Source organism: Manis javanica, chromosome 11 (genome assembly GCF_040802235.1).
Source record: "Manis javanica isolate MJ-LG chromosome 11, MJ_LKY, whole genome shotgun sequence".
NCBI classification, from domain to species: domain Eukaryota; kingdom Metazoa; phylum Chordata; class Mammalia; order Pholidota; family Manidae; genus Manis; species Manis javanica.
This window is the reverse complement of record NC_133166.1, coordinates 108,745,897-108,761,398: the sequence shown is the minus strand read 5'-3', so window position 1 is coordinate 108,761,398 and position 15,502 is coordinate 108,745,897. Positions and strand designations below refer to the sequence as shown.

At 37.5% G+C, this 15,502-nt stretch overlaps 1 protein-coding gene and 1 pseudogene across 3 annotated transcripts in view; both read right to left on the bottom strand.

The window, feature by feature from the left end:
* The window catches only part of ASPM (assembly factor for spindle microtubules), a 64,152-nt gene that overhangs the window by 3,851 nt on the left and 44,799 nt on the right, over positions 1–15,502 (bottom strand). Inside the window, exons 19-27 of one of the 3 annotated variants that reach the window (XM_037004711.2) lie at positions 10,468–10,634; positions 8,916–9,012; positions 7,627–7,836; positions 6,559–6,708; positions 5,075–5,266; positions 4,438–4,630; positions 4,138–4,292; positions 2,510–2,686; positions 1,454–1,623 (exon numbers count right to left, since the gene is read on the bottom strand). In XM_037004711.2, the coding sequence (XP_036860606.2) occupies positions 1,454–1,623; positions 2,510–2,686; positions 4,138–4,292; positions 4,438–4,630; positions 5,075–5,266; positions 6,559–6,708; positions 7,627–7,836; positions 8,916–9,012; positions 10,468–10,634 (1,511 nt within the window). Of the gene's footprint in view, positions 1–1,453; positions 1,624–2,509; positions 2,687–4,137; positions 4,293–4,437; positions 4,631–5,074; positions 5,267–6,558; positions 6,709–7,626; positions 7,837–8,915; positions 9,013–10,467; positions 10,635–15,502 lie in introns of those variants that run through there. The other 2 variants (XM_073217225.1, XM_073217226.1) reach the window with 2 other exon arrangements.
* Positions 13,689–15,491, bottom strand: LOC118969833 (abnormal spindle-like microcephaly-associated protein homolog; annotated as a pseudogene).

The window sequence follows — 15,502 nt, the reverse complement described above, 5'->3', positions numbered from 1 at the left end:
TCTTTCTCTGATTGACTTCTGGGGAAATTGGGGTTATCTTGAGATTCAGTTTGGGGCTTTGTTTTCTATGTATTGTCTCTCTTGAAGTAAGGGCATTCATTTCCATGTCTTTGAGGGCTATGATCCCCAAATCTGGTGATTCCATAGTTTACGTCTCTAGACAGACTCTTCTCTTCAGAAGCACAGCCCTGATTTTCTAATGGCTTGTTTGTATTTCCCTCTTATTTCTGTCACAGGCATCTCAGCCTTCTCTAAAATAAAACCCACTATTCAACACCCCTTCCCACGCTCCCCCAACCTATCCTTTCCTCAACTCTTGCTTTTACTTCTCATAAGTATATCCGAGACAATTTCCAGCGCTCTTTCAGCAGGTCCTTTCAGTTATTCTCCATCCAGCAGCCATCGTAGCCTTTACTACGTATTCATGGGTTTGCTGTCATGCCCTTGAGCTATGTAGCTCCCTGCTGTCCAGTAACCACAGTTCCTCACCTTGCATGTAGGATGCAGCTCCATACGCCTTCATAGTGGTAGACATTCCGTTTTGGTTAACCATGTAACAAGACACCATTTTTTTCTAAACTTCTAAACTTAATGTCTTAAACTAGATTAGCCACTATTGCCTCTACAGGTCTGTTGTAGGCTGAACGCCCCCTGCAAAAGACACATCCACATCCTCATTCCCAGAACCTGTGAATGTGACCTTATTTGGAAAAGGGGTCTTTGCAGACATACTTAACTAAAGGAACTTGAGATCGGAGCATTCTGTATTATCTGGACTGGCCACATATCCAATGTGTCTGTACAAGAGATACAGACGAGGGAAGAGGCCACACGATGATGGCGGAGGAGAGTGGAGTCACACAGCAACAGGGACACCTCCAGCCGAGGATTCCGCCCTAGAGCCCTGGGGTGAGGCCCTGCTGACATGGTGACTCTTAGCCTCTGGTCTCACTGACTCTAACTGTGAGAGAATAAGGTACTATTATTCTTCAAGGCCACCGAGCCTGTGGCCATTTCTCCCAGCAGTTATAGGAAACTAACACAAGGCCTCAGAAAGAACTTCTCTATGAGGAGACTTCCAAGTACCGGGATGACTCTGGAAGAGCTGGAGGGGGACATTTCAGACGGGAGGGATTGTTGGCAGCTCTCAAACAGTGTAATTGTTCTACACACAGAAAAAAAATTGATTTTGGCAGTTTGTAAAAAGCTAATTATTAGCCTTAACTATTTGATACAAAGAATTTAAGTAACTACTAAATACCTAAAGCTACAATGTTCTTACTTCATTATGTACTGAGATCCTCTCCTGTGGATTCACCAAGGATTCCATCCTTGTTCTTTGGTGTTTCTCCATTGAGAAGCACAGTCTCTTGCTTATAGTAGGTACTTGATGAGGGTTTGCGGAATGAATGAATGAACAGCGACAGGAAACCAGAGAACATTTACCGCTTACCGTGAAACTCTTTTGGTTCTCACAGGAGTTTCTGGAATAGAGGGAACGCTCATAGAAGAATCTGTCCTTTGTTTGTAAAGCAGTCTTGCAGTATTCATTTTGTAGTTACGAGCTATAAGTTTATAAATACTGTAAATACGGTCAACAACTTTAGGCCTACTTTGAACAACCTAAAAACAAAAGTTTACATTTATTAAGACCAATAAGAATTAAAGGTTGTATCTCTCATATGCTAGCAAACCAACTGAATAAAAGGTATGCAGTAAACTTATGAGCTTTTAACAATCATAAACCAAGTGCTCCAAGTTCACCAGCTATATGGGTTTAAATTATAAACTAACTTATAAGACAGAATTAAAGAAGGCAAATACTAAAAAATTGTACACTCAACTCCATACTGAATAAAAAGGTGAATTTAAGTGATATACTAAAATATCCAGTTACCAAGTCTTGTGGATTTTTCCTCCACCGAGTTTGCCGTTACCCACTTGTCTTTGCCTGGTATAACTCCAGGTCAACATTGATTATAATACCTCTATGCATCTACACTGGCCTTTCTTAGAAGTCTTCCAAATCCACACATGCTCTCCCAAATCTATTATTCAGTCAGCAGCCAGAATGATGGTAAAACTTAAATTGGAATATCCTCACTGTCCTCAGGATAAAGGCCACAGCCCTATCACAGCCTGTGGTCACCCCAGGTTGACTGTGACTAGAGAGAATGACTCAGAGTCTCATCACCAAAGAGCTGAAGTTCTACAGATGGTTACAATAGCAGGATGAGGAGTCATATCCATCTTCTTTTCTACCTCACTGGGATAACATGTTACCTCCCTTATGTAAATGCGCCGTGGTTACTCATATGGTTGAAATGAGTTCAATTTTGGATTTCAGTTTCTTTAATACATAAGACATAACTCATACACTGGCACAAAAAAGCAGGTTTGAAAACATACAAAATCCTACTTGTGATAATTAATGAAGGAAAAATACAGACGTCTTAGAGCCAAAAGCCTGTACAACAGCCTCAGAGAAAGGAAACTGATGAATACTTACAGACGCTCGGTTTGTTGCCTTCAGTAAAACAGCTAACAAACAACATGTTTTTGTGAAAATGCTTCTGCCCTTGTCTGCAATTTTGTCACCAGGTTTTTCTCGGTACATTTGCACAAGATCCAATAATGTATCTACACAATTTTCTACATCATAAACTGCTGAGGTAGTTTTCTCATACTTGAAGAAAACAGAATGAAATTAGAAGTTACAATAAACACTTATACTCTCAGAAACATCCTAATGGAAAAGAAAGCTTAGAGTCAAACTTTTGGACCATCTGCAGAAAGTGCAAACGCTTTCATGAAATGACATTTTTATATTACTATCATTTCTGGGGCCAAGTTATATGCATATCTGCATTTTAAATTTTTTCTTCCCAACATACTTCAAAGTTCCACAAAAAATGCATAAAATCTAAAATCTCTGACCAGGCAAAAGTAAATAAAAACAAGCTTAAAGCTAAGGTCAATTTAGTGAGAACCTCTCAGGGAAAAGGTAATTTACCTGTGATAGTTAATCATAGGGTAAAATCAATGTAAAGGCAAGATTTGTTCATTACCCCCGTTACATGCTTGACAGGAAGGTGAGCTTGCTTTAAAATAAAATAAACTTGATACTAACAAGTCTAGATATATTTTTCATGCCTCAGTTACCTAGCTATATCCTTAGTTCATATGAGGAAATTTGCATAGTAACAAATAATGTTAATGATGCTAAGATACAAATAAGGACAAAACAATATTAACAGTTAACATTTATTTGTAACTTCTATGTGTCAAACAAATTATGTAAATTGACTGGTTTAATCCTTACACTGACATCGTGAGCTAGATACTATTACTACACCCATTTTGTTGGTAAAGTGAGGCACAGGGAGGCTAAGCAACAATAGTGAGCTGCAGAGCTTGGATCCAGGCATCTGGCACCAGAGTCTGAGTTCTTGAACACTATTTCTCAGTAAGAAAAGTACAAAGGGCTCTAAGTTGTGACTAAGAGGTTGTAGGGGAAGATACCCCTATCATTTCAATACCTTTAACTGCATGCATCATAGTTAAGGCAGATATCAGTTACCAATCCAAAGCCAAAAGACTGAAATTCTAACAGAGTATTATGGGGTGACTTGGGTGGAACAACATCTCTGTCACGTCTGGAGATGTGACTGTAAGAGGCCATCTGGCTGTGATGCAGTGCAGTGCGTGAGAACAGCACCCTGAGGCACGGGCAGAAATGCATCCAGGCAGCTCTACCACTTACTGCCTTCTCAAGTTCTTAGGCAAGGAACTTGACGTCTCTATGGGTTATTACTGCTCTGTAAAGTAGGGATAATATGAACTATCTTAGAGGATTATTGTAAGGGCTCAATTAAATGATGCATAAAAAAACACTAGCACACAGTAAGTACCCAATGTTAGTAATCTTTGTTATTAAAATGGCAAAAGAAAAACTATAAAACATTAGTGTTTCTATGTATAGCTATGTTAACAGATTAAACATAGTTTCACCCTTAGACTCTTGCACATTAATGAATTTTACTTAAAGACCTAAATTCTAGTGATGAGCAAGCATAAAGATTTTCTGGGTCAGATTCCTCAACCAATGAAAATTTCCTTATTAAAATGAAAAAATACCTTAGCAACATTAAGCAAGACTTGTACAGCATAGCTGATGATTTCCATACAAGGGACACTACGATTACAACTTCGGATCAAAATAAATATCTTAGAAATAGCTTCACTCTGGGCCATGTTCTCACAACAAAGTGGAGACAATCTACTGACTACCTCTGAAAGGGAAAGAGAACAACAGATAGATTCAGAGCAGCAAGATAAAATTTTAGCTAAAATTCTATGATAACATTATTTGTACACTCAAAGGTAAAAATGCATTTCTAACTTTATACAAAATACTGTTAAAACAGACTAACTAACCCAGGTGCTTTAAAGCCTGAAGAATAGCAGAAAGGTGCTTGTAAGTCAAAAGACAGTGGAGCGCAAGAGCGGTTCTTTGGTACAGCTTATCTTCTTCTCGAATATCCCTATTAACAAGTTGAAGACTTAGTCGTATAGCTTTAATTTTTGTACAGTCACTTCTCTTCCTCCAAAAATATCCTCTCCATAATGCCTTAGAGATAAAACATAGTAATTTTAAGATTATAATCCATGATGTTTTGAACTTATATCTACATCTAATTCCACAAAATATTTTCAGTAAATTTATATGATGTGATCAGATAAATTACAACTAAAACCTCAATCCAGGTTCTAATAAATAGCAAAATCAATTCATCTAAGAAGAAATATGTATAATATTCCTGTATATAAACTGAAGGATCATTTACAGACCAAAGATGTCTAAATCTATTCAAAATGCCTTCATCTCACAATCGTAAACTTCCTCTAGGGAATCTGAAAATAGAGGGCTTAGCAATGATATAGTATTTATGAGTTATTCTGTGGGCTAATCTCAGCTTTTTAAAATGTATGTGACTATGTTTTTAAAATGTTAGCTATCACATAGGTGAACTGCAAACTAGTCTTAATTAAAAATCAGAATATTTTCAATTACCTGAATTTTAGTGACCCCATTATTAATTTTTTCCTGTTTCTTACAGAGGAGAAAGTGTCGTACTGCTTTCTGTATTACTGATGCAGCCTTATTTTGCTGGTTCATACATTCTTTAACTTCATGATGAATTTTTATGATGCTATGATATTTCTGAATAAACCTCTTTTGCTGCAGTCTTGCTCGAAACCATCTCTGTATAAAACATAATTTTTTTTTTACTTTGGATTTTCAAAAATGCATACATGTATATCATACATACATAAATGAAATAAGTAGCATATTATGCTAAAATATCTTTCAACTCTCCCCAGTAGCATTACTTCTCCCTTCTACATGAGGCAAATCCTTCCAGTCCACGTGGAGTGTGTATGTGTGGAATTTAACCCTGTACACCACCACCTTAATTTCACAATTTCTATCAAGTTTCATTCTGCAAATTGTTTTTCTTTTTTCTTTTTACTAAGGTATCACTGATGTACACTCTTATGGAGGTTTCATAAGAAAAACAATGTGGTTACTACATTCACCCTTATTATCAAGTCCTCCCCATACCCCATTGCAATCACTGCCCATCAGTGTACTAAGATGCCAGAGTCCTTGTTTGTCTTCTCTGTGCTACATTGTCTTCCCTGTGACCCCATACACACCATGTGCACTAATCATGATACCCCACAATCCCCTTCTCCCTCCCTCCCCCACCCCTCCCCTTTGGTAACCACTGGTCCCTTCTTGGGGTCTGTGAATCTGCTGCAATTTTGTTCCTTCAGTTTTGCTTCGTTGTTATACTCCACAAATGAGGGAAATCATTTGGTATTTTTCATTCTCTGCCTGACTTATTTCACTGAGCATAATACCCATAATACCCTCTAGCTCCATCCATGTTGTTGCAAATGGTAGGATTTGTTTCTTTCTTATGGCTGAATAGTATGTTTTTCAATATTTTATATGTAAATATATGCTAACATATAGAAACAGGATTCTTATCCAGAATAAAGAACATCTATAAATCATTAGAAAAAAGAACATATGACAGAAAAATGGACAGAGTATATTTAAAAAAGGAAACACACATTAAGAAAGCATACAATACACAGATAAGAATTTTAATAACTAACATATATGACATTTTTTTTGAATTGTTAGCAAAGGACACACAAAACAAAAATGAGATATAATTTGCCACTCATCAAACTGGCAAAACTCAGAGTCTTCTGATGCCATGTGTTGGTAAAAATGTAGAGAAAAAGGGACCTTTAGATATACCATTGGGAGTGCAAATGAGTACAATTCAGAGAATTCACAGCCTTATTGCTGTGCCATAAAACATCAACCCATTTCTAATCCATCAGACCATCCTAGAAGTTACATGGCAAAAGGCTGAGTATTATATGACTTTAGCATAAGGTAAATTGAAATCATTTGTTAAATATCAAAAATTTATGACAAAAACTATATTATATTATTACTGCAAAGGAAAAGCTAACCTGAATACAGATGACTGCATTAATCTGCTTATTAGCACTCTTTACAGCCGTGTGACGTTTATACGCCCTTTGAATTCTCAGAGCAGACAGGTGATAGAACGCAGCTGCTGTGAAGTGCAAAAGCCTAATTCTGGTTCTCTGCTCCACAATCTAAAGGAGAAAAAAATATTAGTAACCAAATATTTGACTCTTTAAGGAATTCAGTCAATTATTTTTGTATATCCTCAATACCAAGTTATATAAATTAGTAGTAATAAATACATTTTTAATTATTAAAATTATTTATATTGTAACTCAGAGAGATTATAATCATTTACTGTACATTATTTCCAGTTGTAGTCCATAATGCAGGGTACAGAAAGCAAAACTATATTTTGGGTCCTTTACTAAAGAATAGTAGCCTTTAAGTTACATGGACTACCCAACTTTGGGTACTAGGATTTGAATATACTAATTCAGAGAGACATACATTAACATTAAGCTGAAAAGTGGTTACATATTCTGAGCCGAACTCTGGGAGGTCGTAGAGTTAAATTGCACAGAATGATCTGAATTTTTCTCCAGTATTAGGCCAGCACAAAGTCCATGCAGCATAAGTTCTCTACAGCATCCTTTGGTCTTTAGGCTTCCAATTTACATTTAGTGAACAAATACAGAAGATTTCTCTTCTAACTTCAAGCTGCTTTATTCTGTCTTTACCAGTGCTTCACACATTTGCTGCCCAGGACATCATGAACCGCTTACAAAGAGCTCTCTGCTGGCGACATGGAGGCTGCCCAGGAACAGTGACTACACCTCAGAGTTGCTGGGTGGCTGCAAAAGCCTCTTTCATATTTGCTGCAGTTCCTCTGTTAAAATTTATTATACAAGAGATGTATTTTGCCTTTTTAGTGAGTGTTTATGGGAAATAGGCTCATAGAACAAAAATCTACAGCAATCAGTTCCGTAGAAGCTGAATGAATTCAATGGCTAATGAGTTCTGAAATTATTCTCCAAATCTAAAAGTTCTTAATACAACTTAAGAGCAAATACTTCCATTTCATGAGATGTTTATTTAAAAATACTTACTCTTTTTCTCACTAACCAACCACGCACCAGTGCTTGTAAAACAACCGTAGATTTTTTCAGTTCAGAGTATTTTATTCTTTCATGCTTCGCAGCCCTCCTGGCTTGTATGTATCGCTGTATGGTCAAAGCTGCAGACTTCTGCTGAAGATAGACCTGCCTCCCTTTATAGCCTCTAAAATGTGCTTGGATCAAACAGGCAGCTCGATGTCTCTATAAGGAAATTTTTACAAGTGAAATTCACAGACAGAAATACAATTTCAACCTATTGGAGGTTCTTAACTTTCTGGAAGTAAAATGAGACAGCATAATTATGATTTTATTTTACATTTTCAGCTTTAGAATGTCATACTTCATAGATAGAAAAGGTGATATAGCTAGATCTATAGCTGGAAGTGAAGCTTTTATGATGGTGCAAGCCAGGGTCAACTGATACATGTTGCTCTCTCCCTCTCATCCTCTTGATACTCTTCATTGTGAGGGGGAGGACTCCTACCATCTCAGGAGAAATACATTTACTAAAAATGCTACAGTGTAGAGAACAGAAGGGCATTTAAACAGTTAAGAGGGAAGCTGTTGCTTCTAGAAGCAGAGCGACCTACGAACACCTTAGATTCCTTGGCCACATAACATCCTGACACCTGAACTGTATGACACATAAATCAGTCTATGAAGTGAAATGGGAAAGGGTCTGCTTTACAATACAGTTCCCCACCTGCTAGCTGATGACCTTGCAAGTTACTTTCTCTCTGGAGACCTCAGTCTCTTCCTTTGTAAAATGGCTATGCTAATAACTACCTCCCAGGGTTATTATGAGGATCAAATCAGTAAATATATGGTGGTGAGTGTAATAATAATAGTGGCTATATACTCACAGTGACTAGTACAAGAATATCAAAATTTACAAGCAAATGTTAATTTTGATTTAATAAAAACCATAGTTACTGTAGCTATTCTAAAACTTTGATGTTAAATATTTTAAATAGATCACCAACTGTGGCTTAAAGAATACATTACTAAGTATTCGATTTACACTGACAAAATAAGCTACATTTGGACTTTCTCCAAATAAATTATTTATCCTTAAGTTACTTCAACTTTTGGTTTGAGAATATTTTATAACAAATATATAAGTGAAAACACAAAAAGTATTTTTATGAGTGAATGTAATTTTTAGTTGACTACAATAACGCATTTAAACTTAAATGTATAGTTAGGTCTTGAACATTCTTTTTTCTTAGTGTTTTATAAAGTAGTTCTTTGCAGATATGCTGTGTTTTTTTTACACCTACTTTTATCATTAAAAAGTGCTCACGAGCTCTTCTTCCACAAAGTATAGCTCTCCATTTTCTCTGAATGATAATTGTTGATGCTCTCATGTTCAAAAATCTGAAAAGCAGTTATTGGAAAGGAATTTCAAGTTACTTTAACCTATGTAGTAAGTATTTATTGCCTCCTTTCCTAAAATACTTGAATAAGAAAGGCAATGAGAGAATAAAAGAAAGTAGAAAAGTGTAATTCATACTTTGTTTTAGCAATCAGAATTATACACATACACACGCACACAAACAAACATTAACACAATGAAAAACAAGTTTTAAAATTGACAATATTCCACTGGGCAAGAAATATGAAGTTCTAGAATGACAAGAGAATTCTAAACAAGATCAAAAGAAAGTACGATCACCCAGATCTAGACAAGAGCAGATAAAGGGGGTGTAGAAATAATGGTAGAATATAAAACCTTACTCCATATTGCAGGTGAGTCCTTAGCAGAAGGTGGTCAAAAAGAGAATTTGAGAGGTTAGAGCAGCATCAATCAAATGAGAGAAATGGATCCTTGTTTGAAAGGAAAGAAGCATCATCAAAATATATAAAAAGAAATATTCTGTAAACAGCACTGGAGAAAAAGTTTAAATGTGAAGGCTAGAGATTAAACTTTAGGCATCAACATAGTGGAATCGTGAACACTGAAAATAGACAGGCTCTTCGGCTCTTGGTAATGTGGAAAAGGTAGAAAGATTAACTTCTATTGTCACAGTTCTACGAAAATGAGGCTGTGTGTCAATGAGAAAAATTCAGCGTTTTGATACAGAACTATACTTAGTTCTAACAATCAGAATTTTACACACTCACACAAACACAGACATTAACACAATGAAAAACAAGTTTTACAACTGGCAATATCCCAGTGGGCAAGAAATATTGGTCCTTCATCACTGAGAGTAGCAACTTTATATTAAGCCCTGATTCTACCCATGGAATTGATCAAGGAATTCTTTTAACTCTAATGCACTATTGCTTATAAAACAATTACTCAATTATGGGACATGAACAAAAATTCTTATACTATGAAATAAAAAATAATATACATAATCTGGTAAGAGCTTCTGAAACTTTGTTCAGAAGAAATGATCTAGGAAAAGGGAAACAGAATTAACACAGACAAGTTGGAAATTAGGTCTTCATCTTTAAGGATAAAGAATATGGGGAATAATACGAAGTAAAAAAAGGAAAAATGAGTAAGAAAACAAATTTTGCCAGTAGCTAAATCAACAAACAATATGGACCAGTGCACTAATAAGGAAGATTTACCAGATTATTTCATTCACTTCCCACACGTCCTTGCTTTCATCCCTATGAACCTGAATGAATCAAGTTTAACTAAATTATTTTTTACTGAATTATATCAAAACTCTATCTGCAAAAATAAGATACTCTTAGAGATATAGCTTGTTTCAAAGCACCAAAACGAACCACATAAATTAAGTATTGCAAATATTTAAAAGAAAAATTAACAGGCAGTATTGTTGCATGCAAAGACCCGTGGCTGTGGCATACTACCGTGCTCTGTCCAGTCTGGCAAAAAAGCGGCTCTGCATGAGTGTAACGGCCTTCAGTACAGCCAGATAAGCTTTCCGCGCTTTCCGACACCTATACCAGGCTTGAATCTTGCAAGCAGCTTCCACTTTACATAAATGTTTCTTGGCTTTATATCTCCTCCATACAGCCTATCAAACATAAATATGACAAATATGCAATGAGATTTTTTTTTGTAAATTGGAAGAACTAGTACTAAAGACAGTTAATATAAGGTTAAGCAGACAAAATGAATTGCAGAAATGTGGTCATACGATGACTCTTCTATTAGACTCATTCATTCCTGACATACACTGGCCATCTGAGAACAGTGGTGCCAACATAGGGAACATCTAATATGGGCTTTGTTACACATACTCTGGGGCTGGCTGGCAGCTAAGCCTAATATAACCCTAAGAAATATTTTAAGACTGTAAGATATGCACGATGTCTGGAAAGCCAGATATGTGCTTGTCCTTACCTCAGTGTGTTTGGAAGAACAGTAAGAAAATGAACACACTGACTACTCTACTTCTGGGGAAGAAACAGGCATCCTTCCTACCTGCCACCCACCCACCCCACATTCATCCACCCTGGGTTTGTGTCCAGCCTGGAGCAGAATCCTAAGAGCAACCACCTATCACAGCACCATCAGATTTTTCAGTTTTGGCAATTTTGTAGCTAACTAGAAGTTTAAGTGACAGCTATAACTTATTAATGCCGAGCACTGTAAGTCTTTAAATAATACAGGTTGGCAGTACTATTATTATCTCTAATTGTGAGACCAGGACATCAAGGCCTGAGTAATAACTGGCAGTGGTATTCATTTAATCTGTACAAATATCTTGTGAGATGAAGATTTCTACTTTACAAACACTGGCGTTGAGAAAGAAGAGGCTTACTACATGGCTGGTGAGAGACAGACTTAAGATTTGAACTCATTCTACTTGATTCAACAATACCTTTAACAAATACTACAGCTACACCTCCAAATTCAGTGGACAGGCAAGAATTACACGTATGGTCAAAATTATTCTTGTGATGTCCTTAAGTCACTCAGAATATATTACATATAGTTTTCATGTAACCAAACCATTATGAATGCCATATTGGTATTCATAGTGGGAGCCAGGCAACTGTAATTTTAAAGATTTCAATGTGCATTAAAGTTTGGGACCACTGGTATAAACTAAAAACTGGATTTGTCAAATGTAGTTTTATAATTTAACTATATAAAAAAAGTTGGATTTTCATAAGATTATTTTGGCTTTTCTATCATTTCAGTTGAATATAACATAACTAACACACCCAATTACCACTTCTCCACCCTTAACTTCCTTGCAGCATTTGGAATCAGAGCACTCCTCTCTTTCTTCCTCAACCCTTGGTTTCTTCATACTATAATCTTTCAGTTTTCTTTGTTTCCGCTTAAGGCCATGTACTGACTTCTCTCAACTTCCTTAAATTCTGACATTCTTCAAGGTCTGAGTCGCAGGCCCTCATCTTTTACCCATTTTATACATTTTTCCTAGGTCTTTTCTCATTGCTCCCATGACTTCGTCTACCACACACATGCCAATAATGTAGAAGTTGAATTCTAAAGTCCCCTCCACTCTCCGAACTCCAGACACATGGCCAACCACCTACTGGGTCTCACCTGGGACATCCCAGGTGCTTTAGCATCACATGCCCAAACCAGACACCATCAGCCTGTGAGCCTGCTCCACCCTTGGTTCCCCATGTGGCCACAGTACTTGGCCATAAACAAGGCTTGGTTCCTTTTCTAGGTTCTGTGTAATGCCGATTCTATCCTTCCGCACAGATTAACCCTCGCAATCCCATTGCCCCATCGGACTCCAACTAAACTGTGGTGATCTTTCACCTGACCCACGGCCCAGAGCCTCCTAGCTGGTCTCCCTGCTCTCGGTCTTGCTCCACCTCCAGTTCATCTCCCACATTCCTGCCAGAGTGATTTTTTTAAAATAAAAATATTATTCTGGTCTTCCCCTGCTTAAATTCTTCTACCACTTCTTTTACTCTGGAGAATAAAGACTAAACGTTTTTCTATGCCCTACAAAGCTATCCACAATCTCACTCCCTCTATGGCTAATCTAGTCTCCTATCACACTTCCTTTCTCTCTAGTGTTTGAACTCCACATTACCTCCTACAACTGTAATATTCATTCAGTACATTTTACTTGGCTATTTCCAATTCATCCTTCAGCTTAACATCTCAACATTTAAGTGCCAGTTGCTTTGGGAAGCTTTCTCTGACCACAGGACTAGCCTCAGTTTCTCTTCTCCATGTTCCCAGCATTCTCTGTGTTCTCATTTTGCATTATAATAACTCTTCTCTGTTCAATTGAATTCTTGGGGACAGCTACTATGTATATCTTACTGTCTATTCTTATTACCCCCTGTGGCATTTAGCACTTTGCCAGCACTCTACATTAGTTAAATGAAAACATTATTTCTAAACTTAATAACAACCCAGCAAGATACCAACAGATCACACCTAGGTTTAAAGCCCAGAGAATTGCAGGTGGATTAGAAATATCTGAAGTGCCTCTCTGTGTTCAACATCAGCAAGTTATTTAACCTTCCTTAGTTCCTATACACTTCCAAAGAGAATAATACTCTTCAGCCCTCACACTTTGGGAGAATGCAATAAACAAAATAGCATGAAGTTCTTTGGAAACCAAACATGCTACACACTCTGAATATGGGATGCACATCTATCTAGTGTAAGTACCTCTTTGACAGACTAGAGGAATAAAGCAATCCCCTCTGGCCTAAATTATGCCAAGTATCACTTTACCGTAGCTTAAATTTTCCACTTAAAAAAATAATTTTATGCAGTAGGGAACTCCCATTAACTACATTCTCAAAATTCTTCTGGGAGTGCTCTAATGAACAGCTATGGAGATGCATCGAGCATAAGGTGGACGTGTCCAGAACAATCCCAGGTCTGTGCTGTCTTGGGCACCAGTAATAGTTCAGCCTTTTCCCACTTAAAAATGCTCCATTTGGAAGATAAATTAAGATGGTCACAAACTATTATTCTTTAAGACTTGCTTATGTTCATTATAAATTGTAACAAATATTGGCCAAAGAATGAAAGCTTTATTTTTAAACATATAAATACCCAGACTTTTATGGTACTATATTTTTCTGAACTTTCTGTTTCTGTGTAAACCCTTTCATTGTAGCTTGAGTAATGGGAACACTGTTCCTAATTTGTAAATAAACTTCTCTTCAGTGTTCTGCAGACAAAAAATCTCTGTGGTTTTGTGGAAGCACTGCTGCTTTTCTGCACAATAAGAGCAGTTCTCCCATTTGCTGCACCCTGAAATACTGCTGTGAAGTCAAGTGCAGTTTTCTGCTGGACAAAGCTTCCTGGATGCACAGCCACCTGAAGGAGGGCTGAACTCATAGGGCAGCATGCTTCTGCGTTCCCGACCTGCGATCGTTTCACAGAAAGCCTTCTGAACTGCAGCCTCTTAGAATGACACTGCTTCCTTACTATGGAAAGACAGCTAGAGAGGCTTTATACCACTCATGGATCATATATGCTGAGCCTTGGACATCTTCTTGCTGAGTCCCAGTGGAGGACCAGCAGCAATGGCTGCCATCTTCCCCACAGATAAGTTTTCATTTTCTAACTTTCACACCGCTAAAAGCTGCCTGAATAGCTCCTACAGATTTCTGGGCTGCTAAAATCATTTTTCTTTCCATTTTGACTCTGACATATGACCTATAAGGATTCTGTATAACAACTGCCGTTATCTCTGCTTGGTAATCAACTCTGGCCCTGTGTATTGATAGTAGGATGACTGAATGAGTGAGGCTTCCAGGGGCACGTGTTGGCTGCCCTATGTACCTGGAAACCTCCTAAGGAGGCTGTTTACAAGTGATTGCCTGGCTGTGCATGCAGTCTGTGCTCTGTATCTTCTTTGAACAAAAACTACTGCTGCTCTAAAGTGTAGATAATGCCTCCTTTACGACAGTGGCAGCCTGATGCTGCTCCTGAATCTGTTTCCTTGTGATGTCCTGAAAACCTGCCTGAATACAGGGTGCAGCTTTGAGTGCACTGTGTTGAAAAGCTTTTTTTTTCTTTGCTGTGTATTTTTCTTGTATTACTTCTGTAGCCCACTGAAACTTTTGGTAGAAAAAATAGTGCCTACACATTCTACTTGTGCTTTGTAGTATGACAGCAGCTCTGTGTTTTTCTCTTAGAAGCTGTCTTACTTTCATTCCCTTACATGCAGCCTGAATGACCAAAGCAGGAAGCCCTTACCTGACATAACTGTCTCTCTGCAATTTTGCACCTCTGCATGTTCGGTGATGTTCTGAACTAGAATGGAGGTCTTTTCCCAAGTCTGAAATGTAATGTATGTTCTGTGCATTCTGAAAGCAGCCTGGATGCCAGCAGCAGGCATCTTTTTCCTTACCATTCATCTTCTGAATGATGACTGGATTTTAATGGCTGCCTTTTGTAACCATCGGAATCGTAGTGACGCTTTGCACAAGCATTCACACGATATTTTCTCTAAACCCAAACAGCAGTCTTCCTGAGAGACAGAAATCTTCTCTCATCACTGGAGTTCTAAATTGCCTCTGAAGAAGAGTTATGACTAAATGCATAACTTTCAAATGTCTTCTGGTTTTCATCCCACTAAAAACAGCCTGCATGCATATTACAGAGTGCCTTACGTAGACATACCTTTGAAATTGTACATTTCTTCCCTTCACTGCCCAGTACTGTTGCTGTACTGTCCTTGTTACCTCCTTTAGCTTTATATGTGCTTGCCGCATGTATTGTCTGTAGTGACTGAATGAGTGTAGCCGTGTCGTCTGCAGTGTGACTGAATAAGTGTAGCCATGTCATCTGTAGTGTGACTGAATGAGTGTAGCTGTGACAGTCTAACTTTTGTTTCTCTAAAGCTTACCAGAAGAGTATTAATACCTTTCAAAATTGCCAAGTACTTTGCATGCTGAGTTTTGCCTTGATGATTATTAC